The sequence below is a fragment of the Triticum aestivum genome, chromosome 3A (assembly GCF_018294505.1).
Source record: "Triticum aestivum cultivar Chinese Spring chromosome 3A, IWGSC CS RefSeq v2.1, whole genome shotgun sequence".
Taxonomy (NCBI): Eukaryota; Viridiplantae; Streptophyta; class Magnoliopsida; order Poales; family Poaceae; genus Triticum; species Triticum aestivum.
In genome coordinates this window covers 37182568-37200841 of record NC_057800.1, presented here as the reverse complement: position 1 = coordinate 37200841, position 18274 = coordinate 37182568, and the positions used below count along the sequence as shown (strand labels likewise).

Genomic DNA, 18274 nt, shown 5'->3' with positions numbered 1-18274 from the left:
GCACATGGTCTCCGATCCGAGTATACTCTCCACTCCCTCCCATTCTCCTCCTTCTCTTCGTGTCACCGTTGGCAATGGCGATCCCCTCCCCATCACTGCCACCGGCCACGTCACTCTTCGCACACCTAGCCACACTTTCCACCTTAACAATGTTTTAGTTGTTCCAGATATCATCAAAAATCTTCTTTCTACTCGTCAATTTACCATTGATAATTCCGTTTCTGTTGAATATGACCCGTGTGGCTTTTCTATAAAGGATCTTCACACTCGGCGCGAGATCATTCGCTGCAGTAGCACCGGTCCACTCTACGAGTTCTTCGCCAACACCAACACCACCACCTCGCCGTTTGGACTCGTCGCCACCACCACCACATCGGAGCTATGGCATCGTCGCTTAGGACATCCAGGTCGTGACTCTATGTCACATTTATCTTCAGAATTTGATATTCCATGTAATAAAAGCACTCAAGTGTTTCATGCATGCCAACTTGGCAAGCACGTGCGTTTACCATTTTCTCGATCATCCACAGTTTGTGTCGTTCCGTTCCAATTGCTTCATTGTGATTTGTGGACATCACCTGTTGCTAGTAACTCTGGCTTCAAATATTACTTGGTCATTGTTGATGATTCTTCTCATTTTATGTGGACCTTCCCACTACGTCGGAAATCCGACACATGTGATATTCTCGTTAACTTTGTAGCATATGCACGTACACAATTCAATCTCCCGGTCGTGTCCTTCCAAACCGACAATGGTACTGAGTTCGTTAACTCCACATTTGTCGAGTTCCTTTCTCGCCAAGGCATCCATCTACGTATGTCTTGCCCGTACACTTCACCTCAAAACGGCAAGGCTGAGCGTGCTCTTCGCACACTGAACGATATCACTCGCACCCTTCTCTTCCAGGCTTACATGCCTCCCCCCTACTAGGCCGAGGCTCTCGTTGTCGCCACCTTCTTACTAAATCGCCGCCCCAGCCAAGCCCTGCACTTCCGCATCCCATATACTCTTCTCTACCAACAAAAGCCCTCCTTCTCCGACCTTCGTGTCTTCGGGTGTTTGTGGTACCCGAATCAATCCGCCACGGCAACGCACAAACTCGCTCCGCGGTCCACCGCGTGCGTGTTCCTCGGCTACCCCACCTTGCATCGCGGCTATAGATGTCTTGACCTATCCACCCGTCGTGTCATCATCTCTCGCCACGTCATATTTGACGAACACACCTTTCCCTTCGCCACAAATCGCGCGGCCTCCTCTCCGGATGACCTCGATTTTCTACTCGACCTGGCCGCCACGCACCCGGCTCCCGCGATCATGTCGCCCTTGGCAGGCCAGCCCAGCATGGCGCTGACCTTATCGGCCCAGCCTGCTATGCATGGCACTGCCTCCACGCCACCCACACCCACCCGCGACGCACACACCTCGCCCGCGCCATCTCCACCCGCGTCTCCTGGCCGGTCTCCCTCTCCTTCACCACCACCACCGCCACCTCCTCCCCCCTCGTCGCTCTCGCAGCAACACCGCTCCTGCCACCAACACCCATACCATGCTCACACGCGCCAAGCGTGGCATCGTCCAGCCGATTGACAGACTTAATCTCTCGGCCGAACACTCCCACATCTCTCCCATTCCCAAAACCTATCGCTCCGCCCTTCAGGACCCTCTTTGGCGTGCCGCCATGTCCGAGGAGTACAGTGCTATCATTCAGAACCACACTTGGTCTCTAGTCCCTCGCCCGGTTGGCACTAACATTGTTTCAGGCAAGTGGATCTTCAAGCACAAGTTTGGCGCTGATGGCGGCCTTGCTCGGTACAAGGCCAGGTGGGTCGTCCGTGGATTCTCCCAGCAGCCTGGTATTGACTACGACGAGACTTTTAGTCCCGTTGTCAAACCGGCTACGATCCGCGTTGTACTCAGCATCGCTGTCTCTCACGCTTGGCCGGTTCATCAGCTGGATGTCAAGAACGCCTTTCTTCATGGTGACCTTGACGAGGTGGTCCATTGTGAGCAGCCACCCGGCTTCATCGACCCTACGTGTCCCCACCACGTCTGTCTGCTTCACAAGTCTCTCTATGGACTTAAGCAGGCACCTCGCGCATGGTACCAGCGGTTCGCTCATCATGCTCATCGCCTTGGGTTCGTGGCATCCCAGAGTGACGTATCTCTCTTTGTGCTTCGGCGCGGCACCGAGATGGCCTACCTGCTCCTCTATGTTGACCACATCATCCTTACTGCCTCCAGCACCGGGCTCCTTCAACACATCACCGACCAGCTCCACCGTGAGTTCTCCATGACCGATCTCGGGGACTTGTCCTACTTCCTCGGGATCTCGGTTTCCCGCTCTACATCGGGGATGCTTCTCTCGCAGCGCCAGTACGCCATCGACCTTCTTCAGCGCGCTGGTATGATGGACTGCAACCCGTGTGTGACACCCATCGACACCCGTTGCAAGCTCTCTGCCGATGAGGGACCACTCGCCACCGATGCTACTGAGTACCGGAGCTTTGCCGGGGCCCTTCAGTACCTGACGCTCACTCGTCCTGACATTGCTCATGCCGTTCAGCAGGCGTGCCTCTACATGCACGCCCCTCGGGAGCCTCATCTCAACCTCGTCAAGCGGATCCTCCACTACGTTCGTGGCACCCTCGACCTCGGGCTGCAGCTCCACTCCACGCCGGCCACCTCGCTCACTGCCTACTCCGACGCGGATTGGGCCAGCTGCCCCGACACACGCCGCTCCACATCCGGCTACTGCGTCTATCTCGGTGATAACCTGGTGTCTTGGTCCTCCAAACGCCAGGCCACCATGTCTCGCTCCAGTGTCGAGGCGGAGTACAGAGCGGTGGCGCATGCCGTGGCCGAGTGTTGTTGGCTCCGACAGCTTCTTCTTGAGCTTCATCGTCCCCTTTCGTCCGCGACCGTTGTTTTCTGTGATAACGTCAGTGCTGTTTACATGGCGTGTAACCCGGTCCAGCATCGCCGCACGAAGCACATCGAGATCGACATCCACTTCGTTCGGGAGAAGGTGTCTCTCGGTCAGATTCGGGTTCTTCATGTGCCATCTTCACAGCAGTTTGCCGATATCATGACGAAGGGGCTGCCGTCGCACCTCTTCGAGGATTTTCGGTACAGTTTATGCGTTCGCCCGACGCACAAACTGCGGGGGGATGTTAAAGTATAACTTTGTATAGCTAACAGCGCGTATTCCCGTTTGCATACGGTTGTACATATACGCGTATAGGTTCTTTCTTGGTCTCCAAGACTTGTAATCTTGCTATAAATATATGAGCCGATCGCCCCTTGAGAGGCGTCTTCCCTCAAACCAATTCTCGTTTACAGTTACATACACGCTATGTGATAAACGCCAATTATACAACAACTTGTCTTTCAGTTAGCATCAAAGTAAGCATCCTTGATTCCATGTAGCTTGGCCGCCACCTCCTGCATGTTGATACGATCACCGGGAGATGGCTTGGTGCAAGAAAGGCCAACCTTTAGCATAGACAAAAGACATTCTGAACATTTTTCCTTCAAGGCCATTGGAGTTTCCTCCAACTCCTGTAGAAGTTGGGGGTCGACAATCTCCAATACCCTACCGGGGAAGCTAGCCTCTATAAAGTTCACAATGTTGAGTCCATCCTTAAACATGTCATCCGTTGGCCTTCTTCGAACAAATATCTCGAGGAGAACGACACCAAAGCTGTAAACATCCGCGGCAGTTGAAACTTGACCGCCCCCAGCATATTCTAAAGAATGAAAAGAGTGGAGTTATTTCGCTTTCGCTGCTTAACATAGATGCAGAAAAAATAATGTACCAACTTCAGCTAAAAAAAGACCATTACCTGGAGCGGCGTATCCAATCGTCCCCATTACTGCAACAGAAGAAGAGTTGGGGTTACCAAGAGATGACATTGTAGAACCAACTTTGAATCTTGACAGCCCAAAGTCTCCAACATGAGCTGTCATATTATCATCCAAAAGAATGTTGCTAGGCTTCAGATCACAATGAATCATTGTTTCTTGGTTATTATGGTGTAGATACTCCAGTGCATCTGCCACGTCCACCACAATGCTTATCCTTTGAGCCATCATAATGAGGTTCAAATCTGAAGAGCATTCATAGTCTTGAGTTGAGTATAGTAGCTTATGTAAGTCTCCACGTGGCATGAGCTCATACACCAGGGCCTTGAAGTCATTGCCCTTAGAATCAATACTTGAGCATGCAGTCAGAATAGGGACCAGATTGCGATGTCGCACATTTCTCAATGCATTACATTCTGCAATGAAGCTCTTGTGTGCTCCTCTTATCTCTAGGTTGAAGACTTTTATGGCAACCTCATTTTGGTCTTCAAGTAGTTTTCCTTGGTATACAGAACTGTATCTTCCTCTACCAATCAAATTAGGCGTGGAGAACCCTGCTGTTGCTCTAGTTAGGTCGTTGAAAGAAACTTTCGGTAATTTTGTAGAAAACGATGGCAGTGATATAGATTTGCTATTGTGTTTTCTTATCCATAGCAAATAGCCAAATATGACTACAGCAAGTGACACAACACATGCTATTGGGATGACCACTTTGAGCACTAAAGATTCCTTGTGCCTAGTTGAATTTGAAGGCACGTCAGAACAAGCTAGTATGTGTAACTCCTTTACCCCGCCACAAAGCCCTTGATTTCCGTTAATCTTCAAGGTAGTTGCATTCCTGAAGATCCCTTTTGTTGGAACCTCTCCATTAAGATGGTTGAATGACAAATCTAGGTCCTCAAGGAGTTCCAGGCTGCCAAGAGATGCTGGTATTGACCCAGTTAAGTTGTTGGTAGACAAATTCAAAACTTTGAGGCTGCTTATCTTGGCTAACGATGTGGGAATGCTTCCGCTGAAAATGTTTGAATCTAACTCAATGCCTTCTAAGCTTTCACAATCACCCAAAGTGTTTGGAATATCTCCGGATAGTTTATTTGATGAAACTCTCAATATCACGAGTTGTTTGGCATTTCCAATGCCCGTAGGAAGTTGTCCATCAAGGCTATTGAATGATAAATCAATTCCAGTTATTGCTGGGATTCTAAAGATCTCCATTGGAACCTTGCCATGGAGTTCATTGCGGGAAATGTCCAATATTTGAAGCATTGGAAAGTTTCCAAAGCTTGATGGTATGTGACCGGTGAACTGGTTCGAGCGTAGGTAGAGAGCTCCCAATTGAGTCAAGTTTGACAAGGATGATGGGAGGGCCCCCGCAAAGAAGTTTTTGAATAAGCCTATTACCTGCACAGCTTTGAGAGTTCCTATCCACATAGGAACCACACCTGTAAAGTTATTTCGTCCCAATGCTACAAAAATCAGGTTGCGAAGGTTTGCTATGCCAGATGGAAAATCTCCTGATAGTTGATTGTTTGTCAAGTATAATTCCTGGAGTTGACTTGAAAGGTTACCTAATGAACTCGGTACATGCCCTGATAGATGATTATAACCCATGGAAAACATTTGTAGCTCCGTGCAGTTGCCTAAGCTATTCAAAAACTCCCAATCTTCTCTGTTGTGTGCTTGGAGTTCATTATTTTCAAGATTCAAGCTCAAGAGTTTGGTAAGTTTTCCAATCGTGGTAGGCATCAATCCTGTGAAGTTGTTTCTTGACAAATCGAGAGCTTGTATATTGGAAGCGTTGGTGAATGAACTAGGAAGGTGCCCTAAAAATAAGTTGCCACCTAAGAAAAGTATCTGGAGATCGGGAAGAGAGGTAAAGAGATTTGGTGGAACCTCTCCACTTAGACCATTGGCAGCAAGTTCGAGGATGGTAAGAGTAGAAAGATTCAAGATGGCTTGTGGAAATCTTCCTGATAGCCGATTAGCACTGGCAGACAGGTGCTGCAAGCTGGACAAATGTGCAAATTCACTTGGGATATTTCCCTTGATGTGATTATCTTGGCAGTTAATTTGGGTTAATGTTGTGATATTGGCAAGAGTAGCTGGGATGGTGCCAGTAAGGTTATTAGACCAAACGTGCAACACTTGCAAGTAAAGAGGCAAGTTGGCATGGAGATGGCCTACTAGGTTGTTTTTCGAAACATCCATCACCTTGAGCTTTGAGCAGTTAGCGAAACTCGGCACCCTTCCTTGTAGCATGTTACTATTCAAGAGGAAGGTTTGGAGGCGAGGTAGGTGACCAAGCGAGGGTGGGATCTCCCCGGCGAGTGTGTTCTCTGTGAGGACCAGAGACCGCATGAATGTTAGGTTTCCAAGTGAAGGAGAGATGTGCCCCACCAAACCTCGACTTGTAAGGTTTAGAGAAGTGACACGACGTGGAGCCTTGACCCTGCATAGGACACCTTCCCAATTGCAGAAGTGAGTGCTATGGTTCCAGGACATGAAGGTTTGTTGTGGACCGAGACTGATGATTGCATCCTTGAATGCAAGCAGCGATAACCGATCCGTCTCGTTTCCGTACGAGATGGAGGTGTTGCAGATGACGACATGTGCGCTGCAAGCCGCCAACACCCACAGAAGTAACCTGGCAGCTTTCATGGCCGGGTGGCTATGAATGTATATTGGTCAAGTCAGATCTTCAGTACTATTCACTACATATGCATGCATAAAAACAAGGCGAGTTTTAAACTAAATAGTTAATAATAAGTAATAGATATGTTGCTAGTATTAATTACCTGAGGATTCCTTCTTCTTCTGTATATACTGATACTCTAGCTCCTCCTTTCCGGGCCGAGACACAAGAGCTACAACCGCCAGAGGACAAAGGCGAACAAGAGAGAAACCAAGCATATGTGTGTACGAGTTAATTTGGAGTCTAGACTGTGGAGTGTTTGATCTACGTCCGCCATTGTGGCCTTCCTTTTATAGGCGCGACGTCGTTATTACGTGCCTGGTCACCAGTCCACTGTGAGTGTTAATCATCACAAATCGTGGTGTTAGATGCACTAATCCTCTTTTTTTGGAGTGAAGGCGCACTAATTTTCAGATTAACGTATTTGTTTGGTTGGCCCGAACCCACCCAGAGCCCGGGCCAGCGAGGCAACTGACTTTTTTTTCAAATGCAGGAAAAGGTCCCACCGGACAACGTGAGGAAGCCCACGACTGGTCATTGATACGATCTCGATCAAATCTAATACCTTCAGTAACACAAAAATGAGGATTGGAAACAATGAAGTCCCAAGTCCCTTTGCATTTCAGTGAGTTTTAAGTTCTTTTTTTCCCGGAAAGGTCTTTTAGTGATTAAGTAGCAGGCTATGACTGAACTTTCTAGTTCTAGCTTGCTCTCTCCAGATTTTACTGATGTTTGGAGCAACATGTTTTAGTGATTAAGTTAAGTAGAAATAGAACAGAACCTCTCAAGTTCAGATTTCTGTTGTTGTTTTTTTTTGCGGGGTAAGTTCAGATTGTTCTTTTTTCTCTGAATCTGTGTTCTTTTGCTGTGGCATATACCGCCGCGGACCAACTTCAAATCGCAAAGCTTCTCGGTGCTAGTTTCTTCAATGTAGACGCCATGGGTAGCATACTGATCTTGCATCTGTTCTTGATCTCCTTGGCACTAGTCAGACACAAGTTGCTGTGATGCTTGCCCGCTGTCAGTTGTCAAGTCTGAAACAATGTGTAATTGTCTTTGCCTGTTTGATTGTCAGTGCAGGTGCCTATCTCTCGAACTCTGGCCTACTTAGAAACGCCGACTTCTCGCTGGCAAATGTAATAATGGCACATCAGTAGCTACATGGTAGGCGACAACTCATGTGATCAAGTTACCGTATAAAATTAGCTTGTAGAATTTCCATCGATTCCTGTACTTCAACCGATGTGATCAAGTCTCTTGCGGTGAGGCTCTGACTCAACTTTCTAGCTTGTAGAAATACAACAGAAGTACTGAATATTCAGAGTGTTTTTTGGTGTTTTTCTGAATTTGTATTCCTGCTGCAGCCTACTGATTTGCATTTCTTTTTCATCTCCTCTCCTCAGAGATTCCAACCAGCAGTAGACAGAAAATTAGGCGATTTGTGATGATGCTTTCCCACTGTCAAGTGTCAAGTTCTGAGACGGTAAGTGATATTTTTTGACTGTTCGATGGTGAATTCAGGTGCATGCTGATCTATCTGACGCCGACCTTATAAACACCGACTACTAGCTGGCAAGTGTGACAAAGGTACAATAGTAGGCAAACATCAAGCATGTCATAAGAGTTCAGGTTCAGAATAAGCAGTGACATCTTGTGCTGGCCTGAGTTTTGGTGCAAACCAGTGACCATTACACAAAACTTATTGTTTTGTTTCTTTCTGGCCTACCATACAAGCTAGTACCTCCAGAGAGACCAAACTGGAATGTCACTGGAGCAGATTTAATAATCTATAACTGATGATTAGCATACCGGCCCCCTGAATTACTGGATACGGTTTTACATCAATCTCTTTTGTTCCATTCTGTAGGTAAATTTAACAAATGGTCCTCTGTTTTGTCCTGTAGGTAAAATTGTTGCCATACTCAATAGTGTCAGCCTGTCAGGCATACTTGTTTGAAGGGTAGTTTTACCACAGATAAAGCTATAAGTGTGGGAAAAACATCATATCTATGAAGTGTGGCAAGCGACGACTACAACGGAAACCAAATAAACTGCAAACTAGATGTATTAATCAATAAAATATTAATTTGATTGCTCATATTGATGCCTGGGACATGCTATTCATTTTTCCCTGTTCACTATCTAGGATGATGTGGTAACACCGAGAGTGTGTGGATTTGTAAATACGCCGCCCTTATCTACACGCTATGTGACAAATACCAACTATAAAAATCTTACTTGTTCAGGTAGCCAATACTTCTTACATACACACAATTTCATAAAAGCCAATTATACAACGACTTGTCTATTCAGTTAGCTATTGCTACCGAAACAATAGAATTGAGATAAGCATCCTTGATTCCATGTAGCTTGGCAGCCACCTCCTGCATGTTGATACGGTCGCCAGGAGATGGCTTGGTGCAAGAAAGGCCAACGTTTAGCATAGATAGAAGACATTCTGAACATTTTTCCTTCAAGGCCATTGGAGTTTCCTCCAACTCTTGTAGCAGTTGGGGGTCAACAATCTCCAATACCCGACCTGGGAAGCTGGCCTCTATAAACTTCACTATGTTGAGTTCATCCTTAAATATGTCATCAGTCGGCCTTCTTCGGATGAATATCTCGAAGAGAACGACACCAAAGCTGTAAACATCCGCGGCAGTTGAAACTTGACCGCCCCCAGCATATTCTGAAAAATGAAAAGAGCGGAGTTATGTCACTGTCGCTGCTTAATATAGATGTGGAAAAAATGTACCAACTTGAAATATAAAAAAAAGACCGTTACCTGGAGCGGCGTATCCAATCGTCCCCATTACTGCAATAGAAGAGGAGTTGGAGTTACCAAGAGATGACATTGTGGAACCAACTTTGAATCTTGCCAGGCCGAAGTCTCCAACATGAGCTGTCATATTGTCATCCAAAAGAATGTTTCTTGGTTGTTATGGTGTACATACTCCAGTGCATCCGCTACGTCCACCACAATACTTATCCTTTGAGCCATCGTAATGAGGATAAAATCTGAAGAGCTTTCATACTGCCCAGTTGAGTATAGTAGTTTATGTAAGTCCCCTCGTGGCATGAGCTCATACACTAGAGCCTTGAAATCATTGCCATTAGAATCAATGCTAGAGCATGCAGTTAGGATAGGGACTAGATTGCGGTGTCTCACATTTCTCAACGTATTACATTCTGCAATGAAGCTCTTGTGTGCCCCTCTTGTCTCTAGGTTGAACACTTTCACAGCAACCTCTTTTTCATCATGAACTAGTTTCCCTTTATATACAGAACCGTAACTCCCTCTGCCAATTAGGTTGGAAGTTGAGAATCCCTCTGTTGCTCGCTAGATCATTGAAAGAAACTTGGGGGAATTTTGTAACAAATGATGGTAGAGATGTAGATTTGCTCTTGTGCTTTCCTCTTGAGAGCAATAAGCCAAATATGACCATAGCAAGTGAGACCAAACTAGCTATTGGGATAACTACTTTGAGCACTAAATATTCCTTGTGCCTAGTTGAATTTGAAGGCATCACAGAACATGCTAGCATATGTAACTCCAATACCCCACCACAAAGCCCCTGATTTTCATCAATCCGCACGGCAGCTGCATTATTGAAGATCCCTTTTGTTGGAACCACACCATGAAGTTGGTTGAATGACAAATCTAGTTTCTCAAGAAGTTGTAGGTTTCCAAGAGATGTCGGTATTGACCCACTTAAGTTATTGGCAGAAAAATTCAAAACTTTGAGGTTGCTTATCTTTCCTAATGAAGTGGGAATGCTTCCGCTGAAAAAATTCGAGCCTAACTGAATTTCTTCTAAGCTTTCGCAATCACCTAGTGTATTTGGAATATCTCCAGATAGCTTATTTGAAGAAAGTTGAAAATATATGAGTTGTTTGGCATTGCCAATGTCATTAGAAAGTTGTTCATCAAGGTTGTTGAATGACAAATCAATTCCTATCATTGATGGGATTCTGAAGATCTCCACTGGAACTGGGCCTTGAAGATTGTTGTTGGAAATGTCCAAATATTGAAGCATTGGAAAGTCTCCAATGCTTACTGGTATGTGACCAAAGAACTGGTTCAAGTGTAGAAAGAGCCCTCCCAGCTGAGACAAGTTTGACAAGGACGAGGGGATGGCCCCTGTAAAGAAGTTTCTCTCTAATACAATTTGCTGTAAAAAAATTAGAGTCCCAATCCACTCCGGAACCACACCTGTAAAGTGATTCCCCCCCAATGCTACAACAGTTAGGTTGTGAAAGTTTGCTATACCAGAAGGAAAATCTCCTGATAGTTGATTGTCTTCTAAGTATAGATAGTGGAGTTGATTGGAAAGGTTGCCTAATGAACTTGGTATATTCCCTGATAGACGATTCATACTCATGGAGAAACTTTGTAGCTCTGTGCAGTTGCCTAAGCTGTCCAAAAACTCCCAATCTTCCCTGATGTGTGCTTGGAGTTGATTCAGTTCAAGATTCAACTGCGAGAGTTTGGTAAGTTTGCAATCATGTTGGGTACCAATCCGGTGAAATTGTTACTCGACAAATCAATGCAGTGTAGGTTGGAAGAATTAGTAAATGAACTCAGAATGAACCTTTGAGCTGTCCCACTGGTGGAAAAACAGGCTTCCGTCCAGCCCCATAAGTCGCGAAGCTGTAGGAACCGCGACTAATGGGACCTTTAGTCGCGGTTCTGGAGGTGAACCGCGACCAAAGGCCTGGGCCCAGGGCGCTCGGTGGCCAGCTGGCGCACGTGAGGGTCTTTAGTCGCGGTTGGCCAGGACAACCGCGACTAAAGGCCTTCGGGCACCTTTAGTCACGGTTTGCCAGGCCAACCGCAACTAAATCCCCTCCCCTATATATACCCATCCAGCAGCCAACACTTAGCCATTTGGAGCCATTCTCTTCACAAGTGGGTGTAGGTTTGCTTTTGGTTCCTCTTATGCACATAAGGTGTTTGATGAAATGCCCCAAGAGCATGAAACAAACATGACATGAAGTGTTGGAGCCACACTCCTCGATCGCGGTTAGCAACTTGATGAACCTTTGATGTGTCATTGATAAAATATGCATGTGTGCAGTTCATTGTTTAATTTATATTGTTTGTAGCTAGTTAGTTTAACAAATGCATGATGGTTAATTATATATTTTATATTATAATAATGCAGATGAATCGGCAATGGATGTACGGTAACCGACTCTCCGGCGAGTTCACTACGGGTTTGAAAGATTTCCTCGTAGTGGCTAATGCGAACAAGCAGGGGGGTTTTGTTATCTGTCCATGTGTTATCTGTAAGAATCAGAAGGGTTACTCTTCCTCAAGAGATGTTCACATGCATCTGCTTCGGCACGGTTTCATGCCAAGCTATAATTGTTGGACCAAGCATGGAGAAAGAGGGGTTATAATGGAAGAAGATGAAGAAGGGGATGATTTCATCGATGAAAGCTATCTTGCTCATTTCGGTGATACTTTCATGGAGGATGCTGAAGGTGAAGGGGAAGGTGAAGAAGAGGCACGTGATGATCCCGTTGATGATCTTGGTCGGACCATTGCTGATGCACGGAGACGCTGCGAAACTGAAAAGGAGAGGGAGAATTTGGATCGCATGTTAGAGGATCACAGAAAGGCGCTGTACCCCGGATGCGATGATGGTCTGAAAAAGCTGGGCTGCACACTGGATTTGCTGAAATGGAAGGCAGAGGCAGGTGTAGCTGACTCGGCATTTGAAAACTTGCTGAAAATGTTGAAGAATATGTTTCCAAAGGATAACGAGTTGCCCGCCAGTACGTACGAAGCAAAGAAGGTTGTTTGCCCTCTAGGTTTAGAGGTTCTGAAGATACATGCATGCATCAACGACTGCATCCTCTACCGCGGTGAATACGAGAATTTGAATGAATGCCCGGTATGCACTGCATTGCGTTATAAGATCAGAGGCGATGACCCTGGTGACGATGTTGAGGGCCAGAAACCCAGGAAGAGGGTTCCCGCCAAGGTGATGTGGTATGCTCCTATAATACCACGGTTGAAACGTCTGTTCAGGAACAAAGAGCGTGCCAAGTTGTTGCGATGGCACAAAGAGGACCGTAAGTCGGACGGGGAGTTGAGACACACCGCAGATGGAACGCAATGGAGAAAGATCGACAGATGGTTCAAAGATTTTGCAGCTGACGCAAGGAACATAAGATTTGCTCTAAGTACGGATGGCATGAATCCTTTTGGCGAGCAGAGCTCCAGCCATAGCACCTGGCCCGTGACTCTATGCATCTACAACCTTCCTCCTTGGTTGTGCATGAAGCGGAAGTTCATTATGATGCCAGTGCTCATCCAAGGTCCGAAGCAACTCGGCAACGACATCGATGTGTACCTAAGGCCATTAGTTGATGAACTTTTACAGCTGTGGGGTGGTGTCCGTGTGTGGGATGAGCACAAACAAGAGGAATTTGACCTACGAGCGTTGCTTTTCGTAACCATCAACGATTGGCCTGCTCTTAGTAACCTTTCGGGACTGTCAAATAAGGGATACAATGCATGCACGCACTGCTTACATGAGACTGAAAGTGTACATTTGCCAAATTGTAAGAAGAACGTGTACCTTGGGCATCGTCGATTTCTTCCGAAAATTCATCCAGTAAGAAAGAAAGGCAAGCATTACAACGGCAAGGCAGATCACCGGCCGAAGCCTGCGGAACGCACTGGTGCTGAGGTATTTGATATGGTCAAGGATTTGAAAGTCATCTTTGGAAAGGGTCCTGGCGGACAATCAGTTCCGAAGGGAGCTGACGGGCACGCAGCCATGTGGAAGAAGAAATCTATATTCTGGGAGCTAGAATATTTGAAAGTCCTAGATGTACGCTCTGCAATCGACGTGATGCACGTTACGAAGAATATTTGCGTGAACCTCCTAAGCTTCTTGGGCGTGTATGGGAAGACAAATGATACAAAGGAAGCACGGCAGGACCAGCAACGTTTGAAAGACGCTGATGACCGGCATCCGGAATGGTTTCAAGGTCGTGCCAGCTACGCTCTGACCAAAGAAGAGAAGGTCATCTTTTTTGAATGCCTGAGCAGTATGAAGGTCCCGTCTGGATTCTCGTCCAATATAAAGGGAATAATAAACATGGAGGAGAAAAAGTTCCAAAACCTGAAGTCTCACGACTGCCACGTGATTATGACGCAATTGCTTCCGATTGCTTTGAGGGGGCTCCTGCCGGAAAATGTTCGAGTAGCCATTGTGAAGCTATGTGCATTCCTCAATGCAATCTCTCAGAAGGTAATCAATCCAGAAGTTCTACCACGGTTACAGAACGATGTGATCCAATGTCTTGTCAGTTTCGAGTTGGTGTTCCCGCCATCCTTCTTCAATATTATGACGCACCTCCTGGTTCACCTAGTCGAAGAGATTTTCGTTCTCGGTCCTGTATTTCTACACAATATGTTCCCCTTCGAGAGGTTCATGGGAGTATTAAAGAAATATGTTCGTAACCGTGCTAGGCCAGAAGGAAGCATCGCCAAGGGCTATGGAAATGAGGAGGTAATTGAGTTTTGTGTTGACTTTGTTCCTGACCTTAAGCCGATTGGTCTTCCTCGATCGCGGCACGAGGGGAGACTAAGTGGAAAAGGCACGATCGGAAGGAAATCAACGATATGTATGGACGGCCATTCTCTGACTGAAGCACACCACACTGTACTGACCAATTCCAGCTTGGTGGCTCCGTACTTTGAGAAACACAAGAATATTTTACGCTCGGACAACCCGGGGAAGCCTGAATCCTGGATTAGGAAGGCCCACATGGAGACTTTCGGCAGTTGGTTGAGAAAACATTTAATGAATGACAATGATGTTGTAGATCAGCTGTACATGTTGGTCAAGACACCATCTTCGACTATAACGACTTTCCAAGGGTACGAGATAAATGGGAATACATTTTACACGATCGCCCAAGATAAAAAGAGCACCAACCAAAACAGTGGTGTCCGCTTTGATGCAGCAACCGAGAATGGGCAAAAGGTCACATATTATGGTTACATAGAGGAGATATGGGAACTTGACTATGGACCCTCCTTTAAGGTCCCTTTGTTCCGGTGCAAATGGTTCAAGCTAACAGGAGGTGGGGTAAAGGTGGATCAGCAATACGGAATGACAATGGTGGATTTCAACAATCTTGGTTACCTTGACGAACCATTCGTCCTAGCGAAAGATGTCGCTCAGGTTTTCTATGTGAAGGACATGAGTAGCAAACCGAGGAAACGGAAAGATAAGAAAACGATCAGTACATCATGCGATGATCCAAAGCGCCACATTGTTCTTTCAGGGAAAAGAAACATCGTGGGAGTGGAGGACAAGACAGACATGTCAGAAGATTATAATATGTTTGCTGAAATTCCGCCCTTCAAAGTGAACACCGACCCAAGCATTAAGTTAAATGATGAGGATGCTCCATGGATACGGCACAATCGTAAGCAAGCAGGGACACAAGGGAAGAAATGATGTGTAATAATTTATTGTACCAAACTTTGTTGAATGGATCATGTGAATTATATTACCCGTGATGTGTTTGGTGTCCATTTTCGAATGATACATGAAATTTGGAGTGATGTAGTCCATGACGCTCTGCAGAGTCCGGCCGTACCACCATAGCCGACGACCGGCCTCTGGTATATTATTTTGAATTGAATTAGTTTTATTTTTCTGAATTTTTTGATATATTATTTGTATTTTTAACATTTTGAATTGAATTAGTTTTATTTTTCTGAATTTTTTGATATATTATTTGTATTTTTAACATTTTGAATTGAATTAGTTTTATTTTTCTTAATTTTTTGATATATTATTTGTATTTTTAGAATTTTGAATTGAATTAGTTTTATTTTTCTGAATTTTTTGATATATTATTTGTATTTTTAGAATTTTGAATTGAATTAGTTTTATTTTTCTGAATTTTTTGATATATTATTTGTATTTTTAACATTTTGAATTGAATTAGTTTTTTTTTCTGAATTTTTTGATATATTATTAGTATTTTTAACATATTGAATTGAATTAGTTCTATTTTTCTTAATTTTTTGATATATTATTTGTATTTTTAACATATTGAATTGAATTAGTTTTATTTTTCTTAATTTTTTGATATATTATTTGTATTTTTAGAATTTTGAATTGAATTAGTTTTATTTTTCTGAATTTTTTGATATATTATTAGTATTTTTAAGATTTTGAAAAAGAAAAAGTATTTGGAAAATACCTTTAGTCGCGGTTGGCCTGCCCAACCGCGACTAAAGGTGGTTGCGCGCGGGAACGAAAAACCCGCCAAAAAAGTCCTTTAGTCGCGGGTCGCCTCCCCAACCGCGACTAAAGGTTACCCTTTAGTCGCGGGTCGCCTCCCCAACCGCGACTAAAGGGGGGGGGGCTATAAATACAACCGCCCGACCCGTCGCCTCCATTTCTCCGCTCGTTCTCTGCCGCGCCGAAGGCCTGCCGCCCTCGCCCTCGACGCCGCCCGCCGTCGACCTCGCCCTCGACGCCGCCCGCCGTCGCCCGTGCCCTCGACGCCGCCCGCCGTCGCCCGCCGCCCCCTCTCGCCCACGTACGGCGCCCGCCGCCCCCTTTCGCCCTAGTACGCCGCCCGCCGGCCTCCCTCGCCCACCGCGCCGCCTCGCTGCCCTCAACGCCGGCGGCCGGCCTCGCCGCCCTCAACGCCGGCGTTGATCGAGAGAGAGAGAGAGAGCAGAGAGAGAGCAGAGAGAGAGAGAGAGCAGAGAGCAGAGAGAAAGAGCGATGATCGAGAGAGAGAGAGAGAGCAGAGAGAGAGAGAGCAGAGAACAGAGAGAGCGAGAGAGAGAGAGAGAGAGAGAGAGAGAGAGAGAGCAGAGAGAGAGAGAGAGAGAATTTTTTAACTAGTTAATTAACAAAAAAAAGGTAAAATTTGATAATTAACAAAAACGGTAAATAACTTAGTTTAACAAAAACGGTAAATAACTTAAAACTTGATAATTAACAAAAAAAACCCGTAAAATTTGATAATTAACAAAAAAAACGTATATACGGAGAGGGGCGGCGAGGGGGGCGGCGATGCGCGCGGTGTTTTTTTAGGGATCGAGAGGGGACGGCGAGGGTTATAAATGTGTTGTCCTCGCCTCCCCTCTCCGTGACGCCGTCGTCTGCCGCCCCGTCTCGCGCTCTACCGCGACACCCTCTCCCACCCCTTCCTCGCCCCCTCCTTTTGCCACCGCCATTTCGCCACCGCCACCGCCACCGCCCCCCTTCTTTTGTTTACTCCATGCATGGTATGTGGCCGGCTAATCGATGAGTTATGCATGACGTACTGTGCATGTATCGTGTCCGCAGGTTCCACTGGATTCTGCTAGTAATTAAAGTTAACACCTCAGAATGTCTCGTCCACGACTCTGTGAATATGGATCCAAAGCTTTGGGGCGGCATGAGAAGAATGCTGCAGAAGTAATTATTTTCATTCATTTGCGCTCTATATCGATCGGCCTATTTCGTTCATTTCCTAATATCAAGTAACTAATTAATAACTCTCTTGTTCATTTAATTTTCTTTGCCTCGTAGGGTTTGGAGACGGTTCGTAGATACAAAGGTCGGTGAATTCAAAAAAGAGCTAGAATTCAAAATGTTAAAGGCTAAGAATGCTGGGGATATTCAGCCACCGGGGACCAATCTATGTGGATACTATGTCTGTGAGATGATCCGGAGATACACCTCTGAGCGGGTTCCGAGTGATACCAATGCTCAGAGGAATAACCTCCGGTGGATGCTTAGTCCAGAAGCTCGCTTCCGACCACTTCAAGAGGAACTAGCTGGATGGTTCAGCAGGGAAGTCCTCCATCCTAAAGGAGAACACTATTATGAGGACGTAGAACTTTATATGCATTAAATCATGTATGGAAACTTGTTCAAAATTGTATATGGTCATCCGATGATATTGAATATATATTGTATATTCCTCTTGAATTCTTTTTGGTTCTAATTTCAAATTTATTTGAAATTGTACATTCATATGCATGTATGTAGTACCGTAGAATATATGAAACTCCTTCAAAATTAAAATAAAGCACAAAAGAAATAAAACAATACAAATTAAACAGAAAACAGGTTTAGGGGGGGGGCTAAAACCCTAAACCTGTGGCGGCCTTTAGTCGCGGTTGGCCAGAAGAACCGCGACTAAAGGTCCTCCGCCCCGACGGCCGCCTGGCGCCCACGTGGACGGGCCGTTAGTCGCGGTTCTTAAGCAGCCGCGACTAAAGGTGGGGGGCTTTAGTCGCGCTTATTTGGTCGCGGTTGCGCAACCGCGACTAATGGCAGTTGCGAACCGCGACCAAAGGCCTTTTTTCCACCAGTGTCCCCTGTCCCCCGTGCCGCTCCCGCGAGCGGCCCGGGCGGAACCCTAGATTGCCGCCACCAGGGGATGCCGCCGGGCAAAGCCCGCGCTTGTGTTGGCGGCGGCGGGGCTCCCTCCCTCCTCGCGAGGCTCCTGGACGGCACGGGACAGTCGGCCCTCGCGGCGGCGCTCGGCTCGGCGGCAGGTCGGGCTGCCGGCGGATCTGCAGGGCTCCCCTTTGGTGGCGCTGCGGCGATGGTGGCGGCCTGGTCTGCGCCGGGCGGCGAGGCGCAGGCTCCTCCTCCTCCCGATCTGATGGCGCCGCGGTGGTGCCAGCGCTCGAGCGTGCGGCGGGGTCTGCGAGGGTGGTCGGCGCGCGACAT

At 46.3% G+C, this 18274-nt stretch overlaps 1 protein-coding gene and 2 pseudogenes across 1 annotated transcript; all 3 read right to left on the bottom strand.

The window, feature by feature from the left end:
* Positions 1 to 3388: 3388 nt before the first annotated feature.
* Positions 3389 to 6286, bottom strand: LOC123057756 (receptor kinase-like protein Xa21). Its single transcript, XM_044480662.1, has 2 exons — positions 3844 to 6286; positions 3389 to 3747 (listed from the first exon to the last, which is right to left on the bottom strand). Exons 1-2 carry the CDS (start codon positions 6218 to 6220, stop codon positions 3389 to 3391), a joined length of 2736 nt encoding a protein of 911 aa, XP_044336597.1. The 5' UTR covers positions 6221 to 6286.
* A 2577-nt stretch (positions 6287 to 8863) lies between these two features.
* On the bottom strand, positions 8864 to 10081 carry LOC123056688 (probable LRR receptor-like serine/threonine-protein kinase At3g47570; annotated as a pseudogene).
* An 11-nt stretch (positions 10082 to 10092) lies between these two features.
* Positions 10093 to 18274, bottom strand: LOC123056687 (receptor kinase-like protein Xa21; annotated as a pseudogene).

Coding starts and splice junctions, on each gene's coding strand:
- LOC123057756 (XM_044480662.1), bottom strand. CDS start 6,220: ATGCGGTCTCTGGTCCTCACAGAGAACACACTCGCCGGGGAGATCCCA. Junction 3,748..3,843: donor GATTGGATACGCCGCTCCAG/GTAATGGTCTTT, acceptor TTCATTCTTTAG/AATATGCTGGGGGCGGTCAA.